The 22,491-nt window shown below is 41.1% G+C and overlaps 1 protein-coding gene across 1 annotated transcript in view; it reads left to right on the forward strand.

The window, feature by feature from the left end:
* Positions 1 to 8,320: 8,320 nt before the first annotated feature.
* Positions 8,321 to 22,491, forward strand: part of smtla (somatolactin alpha) — a 31,209-nt gene continuing 17,038 nt past the window's right edge. The window contains exons 1-2 of the mRNA XM_030765206.1: positions 8,321 to 8,364; positions 10,402 to 10,559. Coding sequence (XP_030621066.1) covers positions 8,321 to 8,364; positions 10,402 to 10,559 — 202 coding nt within the window. The remainder of the gene's footprint in view (positions 8,365 to 10,401; positions 10,560 to 22,491) is intronic.

Below are 22,491 nucleotides of genomic sequence, written 5' to 3' on the forward strand. Positions count from 1 at the left end.
ATCCGACTGATGCACCAACTGTAAGTCGCTTTGGTAAAAAGCGTCTGCCAAATAACTAAATTGTAAATTGTAAATTCTCTTTAGTTGACATGCTAATAGCACTCATTGGGAGGACTGCAAAACATAATGAAATCAGAGAGTTATCTCTGATTATACTGGTGGTGAGAAACAATTAAGAGCTTCTTTTGATTTAAGAGCTTTGCCAAGCAGTACCTTACCTGATTTTTTGTCAGAAGAAACTTATCCATATGACAATTAACAACTCAGTTTTTTGTGACACTGGAATTTTTCTAATAATCAATCAAAAAAAGTTATCAGAATGGACTGCGATATTGGTCCCTGTGAACACAGTTTTGGTGCTGGAGAGACTCTGTGGTTCTGATTCTTTAGCAAGGGAAAAGTACAAGGGAAAAACACATGAATGAAGTCAACTGTCTCTGTTACAGGACAAAGCACAGTGCACATCAAAATCCAAACATGAATCTTGTTATGAGTGTTCAAGAAAAAGTCACATTGCTTGAATGTGCTAAAAAAAGGTGGGGAGAAGGGGCTAAACTGGTTGCAGAGGTTAGCTGAAATGGACTGACTGGGGTTAGCAGGTCATCACTAATGGCAAATGGATGTAGTTCAAGAGTTATGGCCTAACATTCTATAACACAAAGGGGCCCTACCAACTTGAGTAGTACCCAGCTGGAGCAGTGACTTCCCAGTTTTAAACTGTGATGTAAAAGTTCCTTGCTTTCACTTTGCTAGCACTTAGTGCAAGTGAGAAACACTATGTCAAAATGGAGAGAGAACATCCTGGCTGGTTATTTGTTCACCCTTACAACTGACACTTAGTAACTCTTATTCTGTTTCATTTTAGAGACATCAGGGTCTTCAGTGATGGCTTTCAGAATGCAGCAGTGGGATCTAATCCTGTCTGTATATTAACATGACATTGAATCTTTTTTTTTTCTTTCTTTCTTTTTTTGGAAACCATGTCAATGCTGACACCTTGTCAAGAGCGCCACTGCAAGGAAGGGCTCAAGTGCAGAAGTAGGAGGCACTCAACTTTTCCTGTGCATTGATGATTCACAAGTATAAGCAGCAGACATTTCTGGGGAGAAAATGGAGGATCCAGAAGAGACACTGAAGGACACTGTGTTGAGTGTTGGATTTCACTCTGTCTGCCTGGCCATGCTATGAGGAGAATGAAGAGATTGCCTGACACCTCATAATGGAACTCATAGAGGATGATGTTGGTCTCCTAGCCTGTGTAGGAAAGCTCTTGGGAGATCTTCGTGATGTTTCTCTGGGGGACAACTCACATGAAAGCAGTAATTGGTTGTTACTTTGCAGTTTGACTTCAGTATTTTACTTCAGGCAGGTTTTCTTGAAGTAACAGGGCCGTTTAGAATAGTATTCATAACAAAATGTTAATATTACTTTGAATCCTAGATTTTATACAAGACCAAAGCTGAACCTAAATTACATGTTCTTGCCTACAGCCAGCTGCATGATACAAACAGGTTGTATAGTTACAGTTATGTGTTTGGGCAGGTCATTGAAATGAGGGGGAGAAAATTGGGATGATACAGTTTGCAGGAGTGCAGCACCATCAGTCTACATGCAAAGTGAACAAGTCAGCAGTAGTGGTGAAGGGGATGTAGAGAATGAAAAATACCTACCCTTACAGAATGCTTCATGGGGGAGAAGAGTGGAGAGCAAGCCCAAGAGAGTAAACTGAGGGAACTGTCATATTCATGGACAGAGAAACTCCAACTGGACCTCTGTTTCTCCCTCTCTCTTAGTCAGTAGGGGGAAAACTACCAGGAGGGGTAATTAAACATGACAGGGGTGTGCTGTTTGCTGGAAATAGCTGCTGTGGCCCCACTGTCCCTTGATGTTTTAGACTTAAAGTTTAAAACTCAAACTTAGATGCTGAGATGTTGCTCAATGAAAAATAATAAGTAATAGTAATAATAATTTGATTAGACCTGAAAAAAGTAGCATGGGTAAGTGACACTGAAAATGTATATACAGAAATAGTTCAGTCAAATGTAACTTTCTTAAACCAGTAACTACTAAGGCAGAAACGAAACATTGTTCTGGTCATGAAGTTGCACTGCGGTGCCTAGGAAGATATTGGATATTGTACTATAAGAACATGATGAGATCTGAGCTTTCATCTGGCATACACCTCATTTTAAATCTGTGAATACAAAACTTCAAACATTAGACGTCCTACAGGGCACTAACTGTGTTATGATATGCTGTGATGAAAATAGGGCAAGATAAGATCCTAATTACTGGCAATTAGTGAATCCACTGGCAGTGCCTGTTTGTCAAGTATGCAATGTTTCAACAGTACTTTTATAACAAGGGTCAGGCCACTGTGGTTGATACGGTGCGCTCAAGTACAATTATAGCACAATGATCCCTAATTATGTTATCATAACATACGGGCTTTCAGAAAGAGTTCTACTCAAAAAGGTTAACAGCGTAGGTCACCTTCTCAGTCTCCACTGAAGAGGAGTTCATGTTTAATGCACATTCCTCTGCAGGTCTGATTTTTTTTTTTTTTTTTCTTTTTGACAGTTTAAGTCACACACTAATCCAATAAGCCAAAATACTAATGAATACTAACAGTAATGGATAGGTCTGTTTGTAGTTGACGTGTAGGTGGAAGACTATTTTTCATCGAGCCGCAATTAGACAAAAGTAAAATTGGCTCAAAGAGCTGCCACTCTTTTTGAGCGATAAAGTTGAATACATATGTGAACTGAAAACCTTGGTATGTGCCACAATATGTTCCCCTCCATCTTTGTATGTTGTTATATATGTTGCCCTTTGGTTAAGGACACTGAATTGTTTGATTAATCTTTTTTTTTTTTTTGGACATTGATATGAGGGAGCACCTGATGACCATCTCCCTAAGTGTCAGTGTTTCAGAAGGGAAAATGCACCAACACACAGATGTCACTGAGCACGTGTTAATGATTAAAGGGGAAGGCTTCACTCCGGTAACATGTAACAAAAGAAAAAAAAATCCCTTAAACTTCATACATTTCAACACATTTCTCAGGAACTACAGGCTTTGAAATTACTGCAAAACTTCATCAATTAAAAAAGAAAAAAAGAAACAACAACAACAACAACAAAAGGCATGCAGAGCTAACACATCAGCACCAATACACCAAGGCAGTGGATGTCTGTACCTGAATACTTATCCAGTAATGATCAGCTCACAGCTAAATACAGCAATGTTTATGAAGGCCATCAGTGCTACTGTGGCCCTCACGTTTCCATTATCACAGGAAATGTGTGAAATAAGTTTTTTTTTTCTTTTTTTTCTGAAAGGTACACAACAGAATTATTAAAACAAAGATTAATGTACCCACTTCATGATTCCCCTTATGTATAAAAATACATTTTCAAACAAGTCATTTTGTGTTTTCTATTTTTGCATCCTTTTATTACTGTAACACTTACCCTTTGAACTGGTCATTTCTGCAGTTAATTTTACTGCTTGACATTAGTAAGTAGTCTTTTCTCAAAATTTCAGGATTTACAATAATTTTGTGGTATCGAGGAACACCAATTTATTGTTCTCAAAATGCAATGTGCAATAGAATGCAAAACGCAGTGGAATAAGATGCTCTTTGTTGTCATGGACATTGTGAAGATTCAGAGCATAAGTCATTGGCCATTCTTTATCAATTGACTTAAGTCCTCTTTACACGGCTTTCTGAGAATAGATGGTCATTCTACCAGCACAGTATAATGGTGATGGATTTTGCATGTATTACAATTATCCTTGAAGCACTGTGATTATATTTAGCACCTAAACTTGAACAAGGTGGAAAAGACAGAAGGAAACCCAGAGAGAAAAAGAAAGGAGAAAATCCCATTAAATCCTACTCTGAGTTCACCTCAAGCCCATCACATGAAAGAACATTCCAGAACTGAATCCTGCTTATGTAGAAGATGCTGATGAATCCTAAGAACTTTGATATCTAAATATTGATTTTCTTTTGTTCTCTTTTTGTTTGTTTTGTTTTCTTCCTTCCAATTATAGCCGACTAGATAATTCCCTTTAGGTGAAAAGTGGATTGCTGCTTCTATTTTTCAAAGATCTTTTTGATATTACAGAACAATTCTCAGGCCATTGCTGCATGGATTCCTCCCAACCTTATCTTTCCTCTCAAAGACCCATCAAAAGATATTAAAGACACAAGAGGACGTGTAGCCAGGAGCAAGTTTTTGAGGAGGGCAATAAACAACCTGGCAATGTCAAGGATGTCATAAATCAAAATTCAGAGATGACTGCTGTCGGACATTTTTCACTCTAGTGTTGTTTCTCAGTGCCCACATAATGGAGAGAGGAATGAATATAAACTAGGGGTGGTACATTCAGAGTTCAGAGCAGCCTGCACTCATTCCCTCTTTATGAAAAAGTGTGTGTGTGTGTGTGTGTGTGTGTGTGTGTGTGTGTGTGTGTGTGTGTGTGTGCGCGCGTGCATGTGTATGTGTATGTGTGCGTGCATGTGTATGTGTATGTGTGCGTGCGTGCGTGTGCTTCCGCGTGCTTGTATGGACAAACTACAGATAATGAGTATTTGGGTGTGTGTGTGTGTGTGTGTGTGTGTGAGTGAGAAAGGACAGCCCTGTCACGCCTGTAGGAGTCACAGAGGTGTTGATGTGGCAGTTCATTATGAGTAACTCCAGGTGGCAGGCAGGTTACAGCGGTAATAAATATGGAACTCTTCTTCTTCTTCCTCTTCTTCTTCTTCTTCTTCTTCTTCTTCTTCTTCTTCTTCTTCTTCTTCTTCCTCCTCCTCTGAACTAACGTAGGAGCTCCATAGATTGAGAGTGAATCTCTGCTGTAATGTGAGTTGGATCAGATATGGTAGATATTGTCTTACCAATCTCTTCAGTTACTTTCATTATTAATAAAAGGGAGAGAAACTGGATCACAGAATACTGGAGAGCACAAAGGTCTCCATATATCAGTGCTCTTGTCTAGGTTCTGGAGATGTTCCACCTTCAGCAGTCTCCTCAATCCATAAGCCCCTTTGTTCCACCTTCAGCAGTCTCCTCAATCCATAAGCCTCTTTGTTCCACCTTCAGCTGTCTCCTCAATCCATAAGCCCCTATGAATGCTTATTCTTTTAGTTCACAGGACAACAAAATGTAAGACTGAGAGAGAAATAGAACCACGAGCTGGCACCGCAAAATGCTCAATCAGTACAAAATTACTGAAAGCTTTACTTGAGATGTTATTCTTTGTGTAATTGTGCTCTCTTCCAGTGACTCTGTTTTTCACAGATTCCTATGGAACATGTCAGAAATATAAATTGTGTGAGCTGCAGACAGGAATACATATTTTAAATATGTCTGTAATGAACGGCTGTGCCTGTTGTGTATATGCACCATCTGTGGGAGTAACTCTACTCATTTGAGTTTAGACTCTGACTGCCTGATTGACACATCTGGTCAACAGTGATAGGCTAAGCTCAACCCCCTTATCTGATTGGCTGTCTGAAGCCTTTTCTGCTGTCAGAACGTCCACCTGAAACTCACTCTAACTCACTCGATCTCCTCCCCCTCTCTCAGACAGATTGGTTTTGAGAGTCGGTCTGCCACAGAAAGGGGCATGAGGTAGGATTCATTTAAGAACAGTAACTCAGCTCTGAGGGTCACAGAATCAGATAACTCAGTCAGTTTGAGAAGTGTTACAGCCCGATTGGAGACTTACACACTGGTCATCTGGAATGATTCTGCTCTGCACTCACTGATAAACAACGTTCCAAACTCAATGCCCTAGATCGATTTACCATGTGTGAAGACAGGCACAACATCTCAGAGTCTAAGTTTACATGGTGTGCCCTCCAGTGACAGTACTCATAAATCATTCATAACATTCTAGTTGTTTTCTAATCTAAAAATTGTATGCATATAAGGATAGTCCCACTGACAAGATTTGGTTGCCTGTGAATTCTCTCAAGGAGATCCTGGCAAATATTTAAGAAAGGACACTGTGGACCACTTTGGACAAACAGCAGTTAGCATGGGTGACCAGATAGCCATGATGGATAGCTGTTTAGGGCCTCAAATTTAGTCCTAGTCAGATTCTATTTTCGAGTTTAGCATTTTCAGTGTACCGTTTGTTAAAAGCCTTACAACAGAACTGAAGAGCCCTCACATTGTCTTCATTATCCTTCTATGAAATGCTCCACTGTTAACGTGAAGCTCCAACAGATGAAACCCACAGCTGCTTATTCTGTGCTGTGAATGACATTATTTTCCAGGGTTTTTGTCGTGCTGCCAAATGAGTCATGCCATGTTTGTGATGGAGTTAAATTGTGCAGATAGAGACAGAGTGACAGAGAGCAGCCATTAGAGTGTCTTCCCTACATTTATAATGGAGTCAAGTGAATTTACCAGCTCTGTCTCACAGACGGCAGACAAGCACTCACCATCGTCAGTTCTAAAACGTTTTTCCTCCAGTGGAAAAAAAAAAAGAGGTCTACATAATTTACTGCGCTCAGCCAGGCAAACTTATACAATAATGATGTGACTCCCAATTCATTGAAAGGTTGTGCTTAAGTATTCTGACATAAATAAGAGAGGAGAGTGTCGTGCTCATGTCTGTGTATAAATGGGGCATTTAAACAATTGTGTTTGCTTGTCTGCCGTCACTCAAAATAAGACAGTTAATATTGTCAGAAACTCAGTGAGGACTGCCTCAGAGTGGTGGGATCAGTACGTCAAACTGAACTGTTTGCTCAGAGTGGAGATGAAGTACATTAATGTGTTTATGAGTGACTTGACGTGTGATGTTTATCAATGTTTACCCTGGGCAAGATTAATTTTCTGATACCTCTGATGAACAAATTCCAGACTCCTTCCAATCTTCTATTGACAGCGTCCTCAAACTCTGTGTGTTTACGTCATGTGTGTGTGCATGTGTGTGTGTGTGTGTGTGTGTGTGTGTCTGTGTGTGTGTGTGTGTGTCTGTGTTTGCGTGTGTTTATGTGTGTGTGTGTGTGTGTGTGTTCATGTGTATGAATCCTCAGAGTGACAGGTGTGGAGCTGGGCCAGTGGCATCACACTAAAAGAATGGGACTAATGTGTGTGTGAGAATGCTGATATACCCTGAGTCTCTACATTAGGGAGACATTCTGCCCTGTCATCTGAGCTTTAATTGCAGCGGCCAGGTGCAAACAGCATGTAATCCTGTTTGTCAGTCCCACCATTCCACTTCTAATTTTATCCCTTTGACAAGCAATTTGGGATTGGAAACGGATTTAGGGTAGAGAAAGAGGAAGAGAGAGGGAGAGAGTGAGAGAGAGAGAAAGAGAGAGAAAGGGCGCTCAGGGGGAAATGGTATAGTGGGTTGGGTGGGATTTACAGAGGAGAGATAATGTGTTTTGTAGTTTATGTGTGATAGAGAGAGAGAAAAGCAGTTTTTTTCTCACTACCAGCTACGTTTGCATTTCTCTACATCCTACCTCTTGAGTGGACCTGTTTTGATATGTTTACTTTTTGATATGTTTACTCTCTTTCTCTTTTCAGCGTCTTCAAAAAACACAGGGATTTTGAAAAATATACAGCAACTCCTCTCTGCATTATTCTGGGCTCCTGTCTGCCTTCCTGTTTCGTGGTGGACCGCTGAATCTACAATATCCTTCGCTCTGTCCCCAGACAGCACTGGGCCTTTGTCCGAAAGCCGTTTCAACCAACCACCAGCACAATAGCCTACAGAATATGTACACTCCTCCAAGCCCAGACAGGGAATAGCACTGTTTAGCTCTGTAGCTAGAATAACTGTGAGCAAATACATCTGCCTCGCTGGTCTGAGTATGAGGTTTATGAAAAGAAAGTTTGCTACATGCACTGTAATATCATACAGGGTATTAAATGGCAATGAAAGCAGGTGTTGATTTGAAAGATATTAGCATACAACTCAATGAGACTCTCTCTATTGTGCATGTAACATTGTGTGTGTGTGTGTGTGTGTGTGTGTGTGTGTGTGTGTGTGTGTGTGTGTGTGTGTGCACGCGTGTGCGTGTGCGTGTGTGTGCATGTGCATGTGTGTGTATTGTCTCTTGAGACCACTTTTCTATCCCACCTCAGCCAGGTGTGAGGCTCTCAGTGCACAGTGCCAAGAGATTTTTTATGTGTGAGCTCTTCTCTCTCACTGAATGTGTTCTTCAGTTGAGGTAAGAACTCCTTAGCATTGAGGACTGAGTGGGTCCTTTTTTTTCTTTTTTTTTTTTTTTTTTTCTCAGTGCCTGAAGTGTTTAGCCATTGTAGCAGCAGCCTTGATATTCAAATGGAGGACACAGCCCCCGAGGTTCTGTTTGAGACATGGGGCAAGTATGATAAATAGGTCCTTCAGATAAAACCTGTTTTGATGCACTTGGCTTCACAAAAGGATGCAGAACTTGTCTGAGGACAAAAGACAAAGAGCGAGGGGAGGTTTTTTTTTTTTTGAGAGAGAGAGAGAGAGAGCAAAAAGAACATGAGTACACCTGCCATCAAGCCCCAGACACTGCCTGTCTTCAGTGACAGCATGACAGCTTTCTTCAAGGAAACACACCGTCACAGAGAAAAAAACCTAAATTAATTTCTCAGTTCAGAAAACCAAAAAAAAAAAAAAGAAGAAGAAGAGAGGGAAAGAGAAGAAGAGGGAGAGATTCAAATTTGACTGTAATGATGAATGCGAAAAAGTCAACGTTCCTCGTCACTGCACACAGAAAGCATTAGCTGTAAAAACATCAAGTGCATTGTGTATTTGTGTGTGTGTATGTGTGTGTGTGCTCGTGTGTGTGTGCGCATGCACGTTTCTCTGTGAGTAAATGCATTTTAGCCATGATGCTTTTGCCTCATATGAAAAATGCTCTGAAAAATTCTCTGTGTCTGACAAATGGCAGAACCTAATGAGTTTTTTAATGAAGGTTCCTGCTTTATCATGTCTTACAAAAGGGACTGCCACACTAGCCATGAATTCTCTCTCCTAATGAATTGTTTCAGAAACTTTGCGCAGGGGGTCCACTGATAAAGTTTTTTTTCCCTATGTAATAGGTAGTGAAACGCAAGCATGGGCTTTCTATCAGCTTTTCTCCTCCCTCAAGAACTAGTCGTCCTCCCTTCCCAAACAGAACAAAGAAAATTCATTATTGATGTCACGGCATTTGTTATTGTATTAGGCCTGGTTTGTCACACCAGAAAAACAGAGCAGTCTCTCTTACGTGCACTGGAGCAGACAGCCAAGCTCCTAATGGAATAAGAGTATATTGAGTACTTCTGCATGTCCTTGGGGCAAGTCGAGCTTAATGCAAGTACCAGTGGCGGTCTTTAGGAAGACAGGGAGTGTGCAGAGGACGAGAGAAGGATGGAAACATATGTTTTATTTATTCCAGCTGAAGGGGTTCAGTTGTAGACACAGACTCTGTAAATCAGTCTCATACATTTCCTGTACGATGCTTCTTGTTTTGTGCTAATGAAGACATTGAAAGATACCCTCAAGCCAAATCTTTAAGCTGCCAAGGGTCTGAAAGGGCTAAGTCAGTTTGGTAAATGTTTAAATGCTTTGTCTTGGTTATTTTCTTCATAAAGCTATTTATCCAGCTTGTCTCTTGCATTTTTCTATCACTCTATTTTCTATTCCTAACAGAATCTACTCCGATCGGGTCCTACGTCAACCTTGATCTTACTCATCTTTTCTCATCTCTCTTTCGCTCTCTCTCTTTCTCTTCACTGCACCTGGCTTTAGGCTCCCATGAGCTTCTCCCATCAACTGGCCCAAGCAGAAACCCTGTGAAGACTGTACCTCACTACCTGTAAAACAGTCATATTTCACATGTTTCTCTATTTTTTTTTCTTTTTTTTTTAACTGTGGCCTCTTGGCCTCAGGCGAGGCAAAGGTAAAGGTTTAGTTATTGTAAAACATATATTCTGCTGGGTGTGCAATCCACTTTTTCACAACTCTCTCCTCCAAAAACTTTTTTTTTCCCCTGGTGGGTTATACATCTTCTGACACTAAATATGCAACCACTAAACTTGTAGTATTTATGGTAATAAAACATTTAATGAATTTGTGATGAACCCAGCTTACCACAAGGACAAATGGTCGATCCCAATCCTGATTTTACAATCCAAAGTCCAGATGTTTCTGCCTTTGATTTGCCCTTATTTATTTTTTTTTAAGTTTATGCCCTTTTTTATCAGTGTTTCTCATCTACAGAGCCTCAGTGCTACAGAATAATTGAAGGAATACAGCACTGAAACGGTTCTAATCTGAGGTGTTGGGATCAGGCTAAACTTCAGCTTTGGTCCCAAGCCTTTCATTTTTTTGTGGCTTCGGGCTTTTAAATGGTTCGTTATGTGCTCTGTGGGTCTCTAAATTGGCAGGGAGAAAGTTCCAGCAACAGAGGACCTGAGGGTGTGGAGACTTGTCCGTTGCTCCTATGCTGCCGTTCGCTCATTCCTTCGGCCAGTGAAAATGCTGGCATGGGACGATTCAGAGGACGTTCCTCTCCATGTGACATCCCTGCCAACACATGAAAGACGTGAGCTTCAGAGCCTGCTCTGCTCATGCTCATTTCTCTCCCCGTTCGTTCCGTCTCTTGATCAGGGCTCTCTTTTCGTCTGGAGGATTGCAGGAGGTCTGCAATATCTTCATCCCTGTTTCCTTTTAAAGCTAGATGTAGCACTGAAAGTCCAGCCAAACTATCTCTCTCTTGCTCCATCTCTCTTTTTTTTTCTCCAGTGGCTGGCAGCCTCTCTTTCTCTCTCCTCCACTACTACCCTCCTCCCTCAAAGACCTGATGATTCAAAGCTCCTCCATAAAAAAAAAACAAAAAAAAAAAAACAGTGAGGCTGGTGGCATGGGGTGGGGGTGGCAGTGTCTTCATGGGGAGTTTGTCTAATGAGAAGCCCAAAGAGCGTGGGAGACTGCTAGGCTCACTGGAGGGGTCTTCACCAAGGGCTGAGACAACAGAAGGATGGAGAATGAGTGGCCCAGCAATTCTGGAAATGAAAAAGTAGTGGAGGAAAGCATGCAGACGAATGGGAGGCAAAACCTCAGCTATCTCCAGGGAGGAAATATAAAGAACCGAGGAGAGACCAAAAAACAAAAATAAAATAAAAGAGAGAGAGAGAGAGAGAGAGAGAGAGGGACAGATAGATGAAACTATTTCTGTGGTTGAAATGTGAGGAAGTACTGTTTCACACATGTGAATTGTATGCCCAAGGCATTACACAGTAGTAGCCACTCTTTCAGTCTTCAAGCACTGACCAGTCTGAGTCACTTGACATATGGCAAATAAAACTGTGCATCTGGTTTTGTTTTGTAGGAGCCACCTTGTTATCGATTCATTTTGCTGTTGTTGTTCTTGTTCTTTAAACACCATAGGGAATAGGTCACCTGCTGATGGCATATAAGGTTAACATATAATATGAGGTGTTTGACATGAAGGAGAGCACAGTCTCTTGCTGTTGTCTCACCCATTTTCATTCATTATTGTTGAACAAAATTATGAAGCCTAAGCTCAGTTTATGTTACTTGCTTCATGTTCGTCATGCAGTGAACCACAAAACTATTAATTCTCTGGAACCTTCTATGTGGAATGTGAAAACAAAACAAAACAAGGGAGCTCCACTGTAGTCATGTTAGTGTTCTCACAAGCAAGAGGACATTACACTGTTCACTACTTCACTAGTGTTGTTAGTTAACTAATGCTAGCCAATCCGTGCTGTGGCGTCTCCCATCTCTGGTTCTGGTGTGCCCAAACAGTATCACACAAGACCCAGCCTTTGATTCAAAGCCTAGCTGAATTTGTTAATGACAGAATAGTAAGAAAAAAGTGCAACAGTGCTATTTAAATGATCCCTTATATTTGGATTGAGAGAACTGATGAAAAATTCCATTCAACTAGAAAATGTGTTCATGCAAGCAAACTTCCCTGTTAGGAACACAAATTCTAAATCGAATTGTAAGTCTCTGGTGCATCAAATTCTGGTGAAAAGATGCATAAAGAGGGAGTAGATGGTATGTTTTGCAGTATCTTTGCTCTGGTTGCCTTTAGGAAAAGTCCTGTATGTCTTTTTGATCTCTGTTACTTTTTTTCTGTTTACCTGCTGACTTACACCATACTCTCAAGGCCAAGAGATTATGTCTCTGACCTAGGGAAGCAAATCAATTAAGCTCTCCCACATTTGTAATCAATAAACAGCCAAGCCGCTGGCAGATTCTTATTTATTTATTTAGTTAGTTATTTACTTATTTATTTTTTTATTTTTTCCTTCCCACTGGCTTTTGGTCAAAATGCCTCTCAAATCTCCAAGACCTTGTAGAGGCCATAGAATACAACTGTTCTCACTGGTTTACTGCTGATGCTTAGCACTGAGAAACTCTGAAGAGAGCATAAGGCCCAGAAGTGTAGGATTTCTCTAGAAAATCAAAGTTAGGTTTATGAAATGGCTGTCCATATGCCCCTCCCCACCCTTCCCCCACCGCCCTGGGCAAGTGCGGCTCGATTAGCATTAGTGTTTGTTGTCGGGCTGTCAGGCTCGTCAGGGCGGGAGAGTGACAGAGACAGGCATGTGTCAGGGTTGGCAGCCGGACTGGTCAATGAGGCATTGATTTGGTATGTCTGATTTGGTATGTCTGAGGTGTCTACTTGATGGATGACTCTGATCTGATAATACGTTAAAATGAGAGGGAACATGAACTGAAATCCTTTAGAGACTGCGTCATGGCAACTCACTGAATGATACTCATGTAGACAAAGATATTTATAAACCTTTGTCTAACAAATATTTAGCCCATTAAAGCTTTCTTTGGCTTATTTTCATTCACATCATCTCAAACTGCTAACAACAAAAAAATGACTGTAGAACCTGAGAGAGCAACTCATGTATCATACAATTTAATTTATATATAAATAGAGAAATTATTTTATTTAAACATTGTTTTGTGATTAATTCTCTTTTCTTTTGATAGTTAAGCAGGTTCCCATCCAAAAGCATAAAATGATACATTTTCATTCCCATTCCATTACCTTCCATTCCATCCCCTTCAATTTTATTTTTGAAGATTTATTTATTTATTTGTTTATTTATTTATTTACTATAGACATTGTCAAAGTGCAACTTCCGGTACAAAATCCCAGGTCTGAGAATTCCTGTGAGTGAGGCAAAAACAAGAGTTTGGAGGGAAAATTGCCGCCAGCTGTAATAATGGTAATGCTTTACGGGACGCAAGACTTAAAATGGAGAAGCCCTTCTCCTCTGCCTGGCACTTGGCCTTTAGAGTTTAAAATGGGAGCCGTTAGTCTGTTTGAGGTAACAGAGTGGTCTAGAAGAAATGAGATCTGTCTCAAAACATTTGTTTTGTCAGTACAGACAAATTGAGGGATGGAGTTTATGGATGGAGGCATCTCACTGAGATGTAGGGACAGAAAGTAAAACAGATGGGACAGGTAAAGGGTGGGGCGCTGTGTGTCTATGCCTGAGAACAGACAGGGAAAGAAAAACAGTGGTTATGAATTGGGCCCTGAGATTCAATTTACAAAAAAATTACATGTTTAAAATAGCACATATGTTCCAGTCCACAATTGGCAGTGCCTAATGGTATTGTTACCTTTACTAATGGTGCACAAAGTGTCTACGAGAGACATCTTCGGCCAAACTGGGGCAGTCCCTGGAGTACTGGGTTAGCGGCACTGCTTGTAGGCCTGCCTCTGAGAAAATCATGGCTGCTTAGCCTCGTAAATCAGCCTTTTCCATGCCGTTTGCAATTTACAGCCGTTTCACTATAAAAAAAAAAAAGAGTGGCTAATGAGATCGATACATTAACACGTTTACGTGTTACTCAACCACTAATTTTACAATCGAAATTACTGTAGCGACTAAGCGTCAAATATGTACATTCCCCTTTTTTGTAGAGAAACACCTCTGCTACCCAGTGTGTTTCCTGCTTTAACTTTCCCATTGGTTGAGTGAATGTGGAAGATTGCTCTCAGTACAGTTTGATTATATGTGCCAGTGTTGATTTGAATACCTCCAAAAGTAAATCCCTTTACTCTCAAAGTCAGATTGATAACCAAGAGTCTTCAATTTATAGGTAAAAGCCTAGGGGGTCAGATTAACTAGATTTAATTTGATTTCTTTTGTATGTGCACAACTGGATTTGAGAAATCTAAATGGATAGAATAGCACAAGACTGAAAACTTCTACTCATATTAATCTGTTTCCAATTGTTTCACTTTTAATTGTTTGGTTTAAGTTCATCCAACTTACTTTGTGTCTATTACATGTACAAGAACAGTGACTCTGTGTAACTGAATTAAACAACTAATACAGAAATGGCTTTTTCTTAAAGTATTGCTTTCTCTCTCTCTCTCGCTCTCTCTGTGTGTGTGTGTGTGTGTGTGTGTGTGTGTGTGTGTGTGCGTGTGTCCTATTTCTAACATCCTCGCCTGGATGGTATTGTAAATATCTGTGATATAAATTAACCACACACAATAAGTTTTTTCATGATTAGCACTATATATATATTTTTTTCTTTTTTTCTTTCACTTATTTGCAGTTTACCTGCAGTAAGTAAAACATTCTGTTTGAGATGAAGACAGCTGGTACTCTGAAGTAAAACAGGCTGCCCATTTAATGTTAAAGTAGTTGAAAAAAAAAATATTTTGGCTAATCATTTCCTCAGGGTGTATTTTTTCACTCTCTTCTCTTCAGCACCAGACATTCAACTATACATAGGAGTGTATTCAGTCACACACAGCAAGCACTAACCATGAAGGTTAAGTTGGTTTCTTACCCCTCGGAGAATTACTGTTGGAACTGCTGATGTGAAACTCAAAATGTTTGGGGTTGCAGCCCTGTAAGATAGTCTCATTGGCTATTTTTGACCATGTTTCAGTTAGCAAGCAAGCTAGCAAAGTACCATGAGGTAATAAAGTCCCCAATGAGCTACAAAACAAATACATTATACCACCTGTTCTCAGTCAAGAGTGTCTCAACAAACTTCCTCTTCTTCGTTTCCCTGCTGTTTGTAATTTCTCTCGTTACATTCAGTTGCGGCAGCATGAAATTGGATCAATTTATTTCAACATAATTGAATTTTAAGAACACAAAGTGCTTCCAGTTCAACAATATTCCACACTCCACACAATTACATTCCACCATAGAACTTGAAATGATTGAGTAAGCCTGGAAAAAAAAATCATGCACAAGTCAAATGAATAACCAAGTGCACATTTTATTTTTTGAAGATAAAAATGTATTAAGGCCATTTGTGAGGTCAGTTATGTGTACCTGACTTATCATAGATTCGTGGCGGTGCTGAAAGTGAAAGCAGAGCAGTTTTCAGGTGTTCCATTCTCACTTTTGTTTTTTCATCGTTGAGGGTCTGCTGCTGCCACATGAACAAATGTCAGACGTTTTCTGATGAAGGCCTGTTGTCTTCTTGAGCTGATGATTTGAACTACAAGGAACGCTTCGAGTCCAGCCAACATGTCCACAACCCATACTGCCAGGTTCTTCCTTCTTCACTTCCATATTTAGGTGGGCAAGGATTTACTATCTGGATATGTTATCTGCCTACCATCAGCCCCACCCTACTGGAGCTTTGACGAGGTCCTGCAGCCCCTAGCTTTGTTATGGAGGTGTTCAGACATACTACTGATTGATGAATAATCATCCTACCTGGGAGGCAGAGTAACTGCTCACATAGCAGCTGACCCTGTGCCCAAATTTGGGGAACAGTTATGCCCGTGATACACATTTGTGTTGGAGCTGGTCTAGAGAAGCATAATGACATTAACATTGTGGATGTGTGGATCTCTGTGGAGCCAAGGTAGCGTCACAGAGTGCATCCATGCTGATTATGCTCTGAATCCATTGTGCATGTGTTCCAGCAGTGAGTTGTTTTGTAATATGTCCTCAAAGAAAAAACGGTGCTTTGGCTTCTGTCCTGGCCTGTCCACAAATATAATTGGTGACGCTCGTGGGTGGGAGGCAAGCAGGAGTTTGCCGTTGATTGGTCAAGACTTGGTCAGGGCCTCCTGGTGAGAAGAAGTAACAGTTCACTCCATATGTATCAGAGGAGACGTGTACAAGACTACATCCTTCCCAGCTTTCAATACAAGGTGCTGATACCCACACATCTAGGCTGGATCCACGGTAAATTTTGTGATATTCAAGGTGGAACTGGGCTGATTCTGGCCCTTGCTTGTATCAGATAATCAAAGCGGAGTCATGCAGTCATTGGCCCACTGTGCAAAAAAAGCACGGGCCAAACCAATTTACGGATCTGGGCTGGATTCACTGGTACATTGGAAAGGATCTGGCACACTGTCCACTTGGTATGTGGGCGCCCCTAACTGCGGAGTCCCACAGGAGTAGGTCCCGTACACCACGTAAATTAGCACCGTCACACAAACCCCCATTTCACGGCCGGTTGGCCTGATTGAAAGTAATGGTGGGGTGAGGATATGATGAACTGACATGGCCAATAACATTCATTATGTGCCTGTAACCTTGTCCTATTCACTCATTAATTTTCTGTTTGCAATCACAGCCCTGTGTGCCAAGACCCAGAGAGTGAAACCCCTGTTTAATCTCTACATTTCCAAACGGGAGACCCAGCTAAAGAGGTGAGAGGTGTGTCTACTGTTGATTAGAGTAGTTTTTGGATGTCTGAACTGTTGACTGTTTAAGAACCAGAAAGAGAGAGAGAGAGAGAGAGAGAGAGAGAGAGAGAGAGAGATTCCATGGGTTTTATCCCTGAGGTTAAGCCTTTATCACCAGAGTAAAAATGCTGCATCATCTCAATTGGAACTGGCTCTTTTATGTAATTACCTCATGCCCCCCACCCTCTCTGTCCCACTATGCCTGGGTCATTATGATGTTTATCATAGGATTTAAATAGTCAAAAAAAAAAGGAAAGAAAAAGAAAAAAAAAACAAAAAACGTTGCTGCCTTTGGTCTTGGTCCTCATCCCTTAAGACTGAGGCGAAATACAGCATGTGCAAGGGTAGGAACAGCCATGAAAGAATTGGATATATGAATATTTCATTATAAGACATATAAACAGATGCATGAGGAGAAAGCTGTGCTCTTACTGAAGCCAGAAGTTTACGATCACGCGAAGATGTCCACTGAAAATGCCAGAGAGAAAAAGAGCAAAAGGGAGACAAAAAAGGGGAGCGTGTTAGAGAGAGAGAGAGAGGGAGAGAGAGAGAGAGAGAGAGAGAGAGAGAGAGAGAGAGAGAGTTTTTTTTCCCCCACCAGCATACTTTGTTCCTGCATGGTTTATGTACAGCATATTAAGTTTATTTTATATCCTGTTTTATTATTGTTAGATTTTCTTGAAACCACAATTAAATCTGAGGCCATTAGCCCTCCCCTGGAACAGAGCAGCCCTCTTGAGCTTTAGTCCTTAGGCTCATAGGACTAGGGTACCACCTAGTGTTGGCTTTTGGCATTGTAAAACTAAGATTAACATCTGAATACAGATTACAGACAAACAGATTGTCTCTCACATAGATAAACAAACAGGTTTGTGCTAATCCCTCAGGAATCTTTCAGCACAGGCATCTCTCTGAGGTCAGCCGAGGTGTGCCTGAGACTTGGCATCCTTCTAAACAGAAAGAAGGTCATCGCATTTGTTTGTTTATTTATTTATCTGTTTATCTAAACAAACAAACAACAACAACAAAAACACCTGACAGATAATGTTGATGGTGTCACCATGATAAATGTGTGGTTTGGTGTAATTTGCCTCAATCTCAGACAGCAGTCCTTGACTTATCTGTTAGCAATCTGAAAGACGGAGCGCACACATTCAGTACGTCTCAAGGTCTGACAGGACGGATACGTTTACACAAATCTTTCAGATCCTTCACAGTCCCATCCAATGCTAGACTTTTCTCACCCTGTTTTTTATCCTTTCTCAGAATTCATCTATAGATATTGTAACCAACGTATCCTTTGTTAACGACAGAAGATCATCAGTTACGAATTTCTCGTACATTTGATTTCTTGTTTATGTGTTTGCATTTGTTTGTTTGTTTCATGGGTTCACTCAAAGGAAGAGGAAAAGAGGCACCCCTTCCTCTTCCCACTCTCTTTTATATGATAAAACCTCTGGGTTCCTTTGTCTTTCATGCCTGGAGAATCTTTTTCTTTTGTTGGTAGGAGATAGCTTTACCTCAGAGTATTCTGTTAATGACAGTACTGTCCTCGTCAGTCACTCTTTCCCTACTCTCCCCCTCTCTCTTCTGAGGCCATATCTGATTGTTGTGTGTGTGACTGCTTTGTCGAGAAAGAACCCATGAGGCATGTTTTCTTTTGTCAGAGCCCAGCACATAAACACACACACACACACATACACGCAGGGAGACAGAGAGAGAATGTGTGTGAAGTGCTGGCTGTGTTACTGGGAGGGAGACATTTGTCTCCAGTAAAGAGTAATGCTTTTTTATTCTCTGGGTTTCTGAGATGCCATTTATACTGTGCGGAAGAGTTGCAATGAGATAAAGAGAAAAGATATATCCCATATCTCAACAGGAGAGAGAGAGAGAGAGAGAGAGAGAGAGAGAGAGAGAGAGAGAGAGAGAGAGAGAGAAGTGAAGGAGCAGAGCACAGCAATGACAGTAAGACAGTCTGATCTAGCTCTCGCCATATTTTGAGCGGCTCTTTTTTTCTGCTGTTTCGTTCAGTGACAGAGTTGGCAGTTGGTACTGCCGGTTGCAGAATTTCAACTGTGTTACCCAACAACATTAAACTTCTCTACCTCCTCTCACTGAAACTTTTGGGCTGTCTGTGCAGTGCAGATGTGCCGTAATATGTGGAATTCATCCAAGCACTCATGACTGACTATTCCCTCACAACTACATGAAATGTGTGTGTGTGTGTGTGTGTGTGCGTGCGCGTGCGCGTGCGCGTGCTTGTGTGTTCTGACAGCTTAGGGTTACCTCTGTCTGCTCTGACTGCCCTGTCTATGGTTTGAGTGCTTAGTCCAGTCCACCATTTTACTCTGATTTATTACAATGTAATACCAGTACCTGTGATTCTTCAGCTTCTATGAAGACTCGTGCACTGAATACAATGCACTGACATCTTAGCTTAATTTCCAAAAAGCAAAAATTGAATATGCCGCGCGCCGAGCACTACGCTGAATTCACGTGAATGAAGTGATGTGTAGGCATACCCTGCTGTAGCCTCAAGCACTTTCACTGATCCTCAGTCTCTCGTTGCCTGAGCATTGTTCGCCTCTCATCTTGTTCATTCGCTACTTGTGTTTTTAAAAAAATGTATATTTTATTTATTTATGATTATATTTTCTATATGGACTTGTATTTTAAAAATTCTGTGTTTCATTCTATGTATTTCTCTTTCAGGTCATTAAACGAGAGAAATCTGTAAGTGTTGATAGAAAGAAAATGTTACGTTGTCGCTGATGTGTAGTATGTGGTTAGGCCTACAATTGTTGTGTCTGAACATGTACAGACTTTTTTTTTTCTTGTCATTATTCGCAAAACAATACAGTATAACAACTACTTCTATAGGATTTACATTGTATTAGGTGTTATAAGTAATCAAGAAATGATTCAAAGGATGTGGGAGGGTGTGCGTAGGTTCTATGCAGATACTACGCTATTTTATATGAGGGACTTGAGCGTCTGTGGATTTTGGTATCTGCGGGAAGTCCTGGAACCAATCCCCCACGGATATATATATATATATATATACACGCATAATTTTAAAAAAGACAAAAGACATTACAAACCTTATTTCCCAATGCAGATGACAGGGCTACTTTGGCTCCTAGCTAACGCAGAATACAGTGGTAACTCATGTTTGGTTGATATTTGGTAATGTTGGTAAGCAGAGTGTGGAATGGAACAGAGACAATGATGAGGAATCTGTCAATTTGACCTATCAACATTGCTCCTTGCTTTCACTGGTAACCCAGAGTGCTCTCTCTCTCTCTCTCTCTCTCTCTCTCTTTCTCTCTCTCACTCTCTCTCCATGACCTTCATTTTCAGTCCCTTTTTGGCAGGGGTAAAGGGGTGTATTTAAGCTACGTTTAGGTAGGTGTGGACAGGTGAGGTTGACTTGTGTTGAATAGCATTGCTAGGCCCCCCCACCCCAGCCCACTCTGTGGAGGAGGCTGATCCCACTTACAGTGTGCCTAAGGGCTCCCAACTGATTTATATATATTAAAAATAAATAAACAGAACTAAATCAGGATAATACTGAAAAGAGCATAAGGTTGTTAAGAGACCGGATTTATTTTATGAATTCTTCTCTCAAATAAAGTATCAAAGACTTTAATCGATAGTAATATGGACAATAATATCAGAGGCGCACAAAAGTATATTAGAAAGTACGAATAAGTTAGAAACAGAGACAGCGAGAAAGACAGGCGTGGAGATGTTTGTGCACCAGAGAGTCTAGGATGGGAATAAATAGTAAATTCTCCAGTGTTAAATTAACTCTGAGAATTAACTCTACATCATGCTTAACTAGACCAGCACAGTACGAATCTGAACACTTTCAGACTGGGCACTCTTTGCAATGGCCAGTGCCTTGGGCATCTTGACAAATATAACAAAGAAAGATGCCCAGAAACGATCTGGCAGCCATTAAAACAATCATATTTATCTTTTAAACATGTTGCTGTATGAGCAGACTGACAGTGTTTATGAAAGATGTCCATGAAGATTCTCAGTCATCCAGGTCATGGTTATCCAAGAAGGGTTAAGTCAAGGGCAACTGGACTTGGTTGTAGATACTTGAAGACATTTCACCTCTCATACAAGAGGCTTCTTCAGTTCTGACTGACTGGTGGGAAGTCCCAGGTATTTGATCTTTGTGGTGTCATTGTCAAGGCCATTCATGTCACTTGGTTGTTAGTTCTCCTGGTTGATTGTAATGACAGTCGTTAGAGTCGTTGGAGTCACACGCAGCCAGGTGTGAATGGTTGTTAAATCTCCTGGGCAGGGATGAAAGGACAGTACTGTAGGTGGGTGATAAGTGGTGTTGTAGACCTCCTCCTCTGTTGAGAGATGGTTTCCCACCTTTGGCGTAGATGGCTTGTGGAGTGTCCCTTGTCCTTCCTGTGTAGATACACCGCTGAGTCTTGACCTGAGGAGTTGGCCCTGCATTTGACTGCATATACTAGATTGCTTTTCTTGTGTTTGGGTGTGCGGTCTTTCGGATGGACCAATTTCTGCCTTAGTGTGTTGCTGGGTTTGAAAAACACAGGGATGCGGTGCTTGTTGAAGATCCTCCTGAGTGTCTCACATACTCCACACACATATGGGATGACGATGTTGTTTCATTTATTCTTATTTTCTTCACCACCTGCAGTGTTGTTGCTCTTCCTGGATCTGGTGGCTGTTTTCACAAAGGTCCAGTTGAGGTATCCACAAGCTTTAAGTGCATCCTTCAGGTGTTTGTGCTCCTTCTCTCGGGCCTGGACACTCGTTAGCACATTATCAGCTTGGTGGTGCAGGGTTCTGATAACTCTTAGCTTATGGTCAACTGGGTGGTGAGAGTCGAATAGTAAGTATTGGTCTGTATGTGTGGGTTTCCTGTATACTTTGATGTGGAGGCTCCTGTCTTCTTCAATGTGCACGGCACAGTCCAAGAAGGCCAAGCTGTTGTTCATGACATCCTCTCGTGTGAACTTGATGTTATTGTCCACAGAGTTGATGTGTTCTGTGAAAGCTTGCAGTTCCTGGATTTTAATTTTGACCCATGTCGTCCTCGTATCTGAACGAGTGGCTCCATGTTGCTCCTCTGAAGGAGTTCAGGGCTTTGCTTTCTACTTCTTCCATGTAGAAGTCAGCCATAATGGGAGATACCGGTGAGCCGGTGATGCTTTTGTCTACAAAACCCACTGTTGTAATGAAAATAGGTGGTGTTCAGACAGAGCAGTTCGCGTATCTGGTCTGGGCTGAGGTTGGTTCTATTATTAAGGGTGTTGTCCTATAGCATTCATTGCTTTACACTTTTCACTGCCTCCATAGTAGGGATTAGGGTTGTAACGGTACGAGTATTCATCCCATACCGTCACAGTATGGACGTTACGGTTTGGTGCATGCAGTCATATGGAGAATACACGGTATGTGCGAAGATTGATGAACGTGATGCGAAACCAAATTTCACAAGCGTGAGTCTTTCATTTCACTCTCTCATAGTTGGTTTGTTGGTTTGTTCTCTTCTCTCTAAGATTTGGGATCTGATTATGGTGCAATCATATGACGGCATAAGTTTTCAAGGACTCTATCTCCTTGTTTACTGGTACAGTGTAGTAAGAAGTAAACTGCATTATAAATGGCAATGCTGGCTGTTGATAGCCTATGATTGGTGACATGCTGCTGTAGGCGGCCATGTGCAGTTGTGACGTCACAAACACATGGAATTCAGAACGGGTTGTTTTCTTCACATAGATCGTGCAGCTATATGAATGCATGTTTT

Source organism: Chanos chanos, chromosome 2, assembly GCF_902362185.1.
Source record: "Chanos chanos chromosome 2, fChaCha1.1, whole genome shotgun sequence".
In the NCBI taxonomy this organism is placed as follows: domain Eukaryota; kingdom Metazoa; phylum Chordata; class Actinopteri; order Gonorynchiformes; family Chanidae; genus Chanos; species Chanos chanos.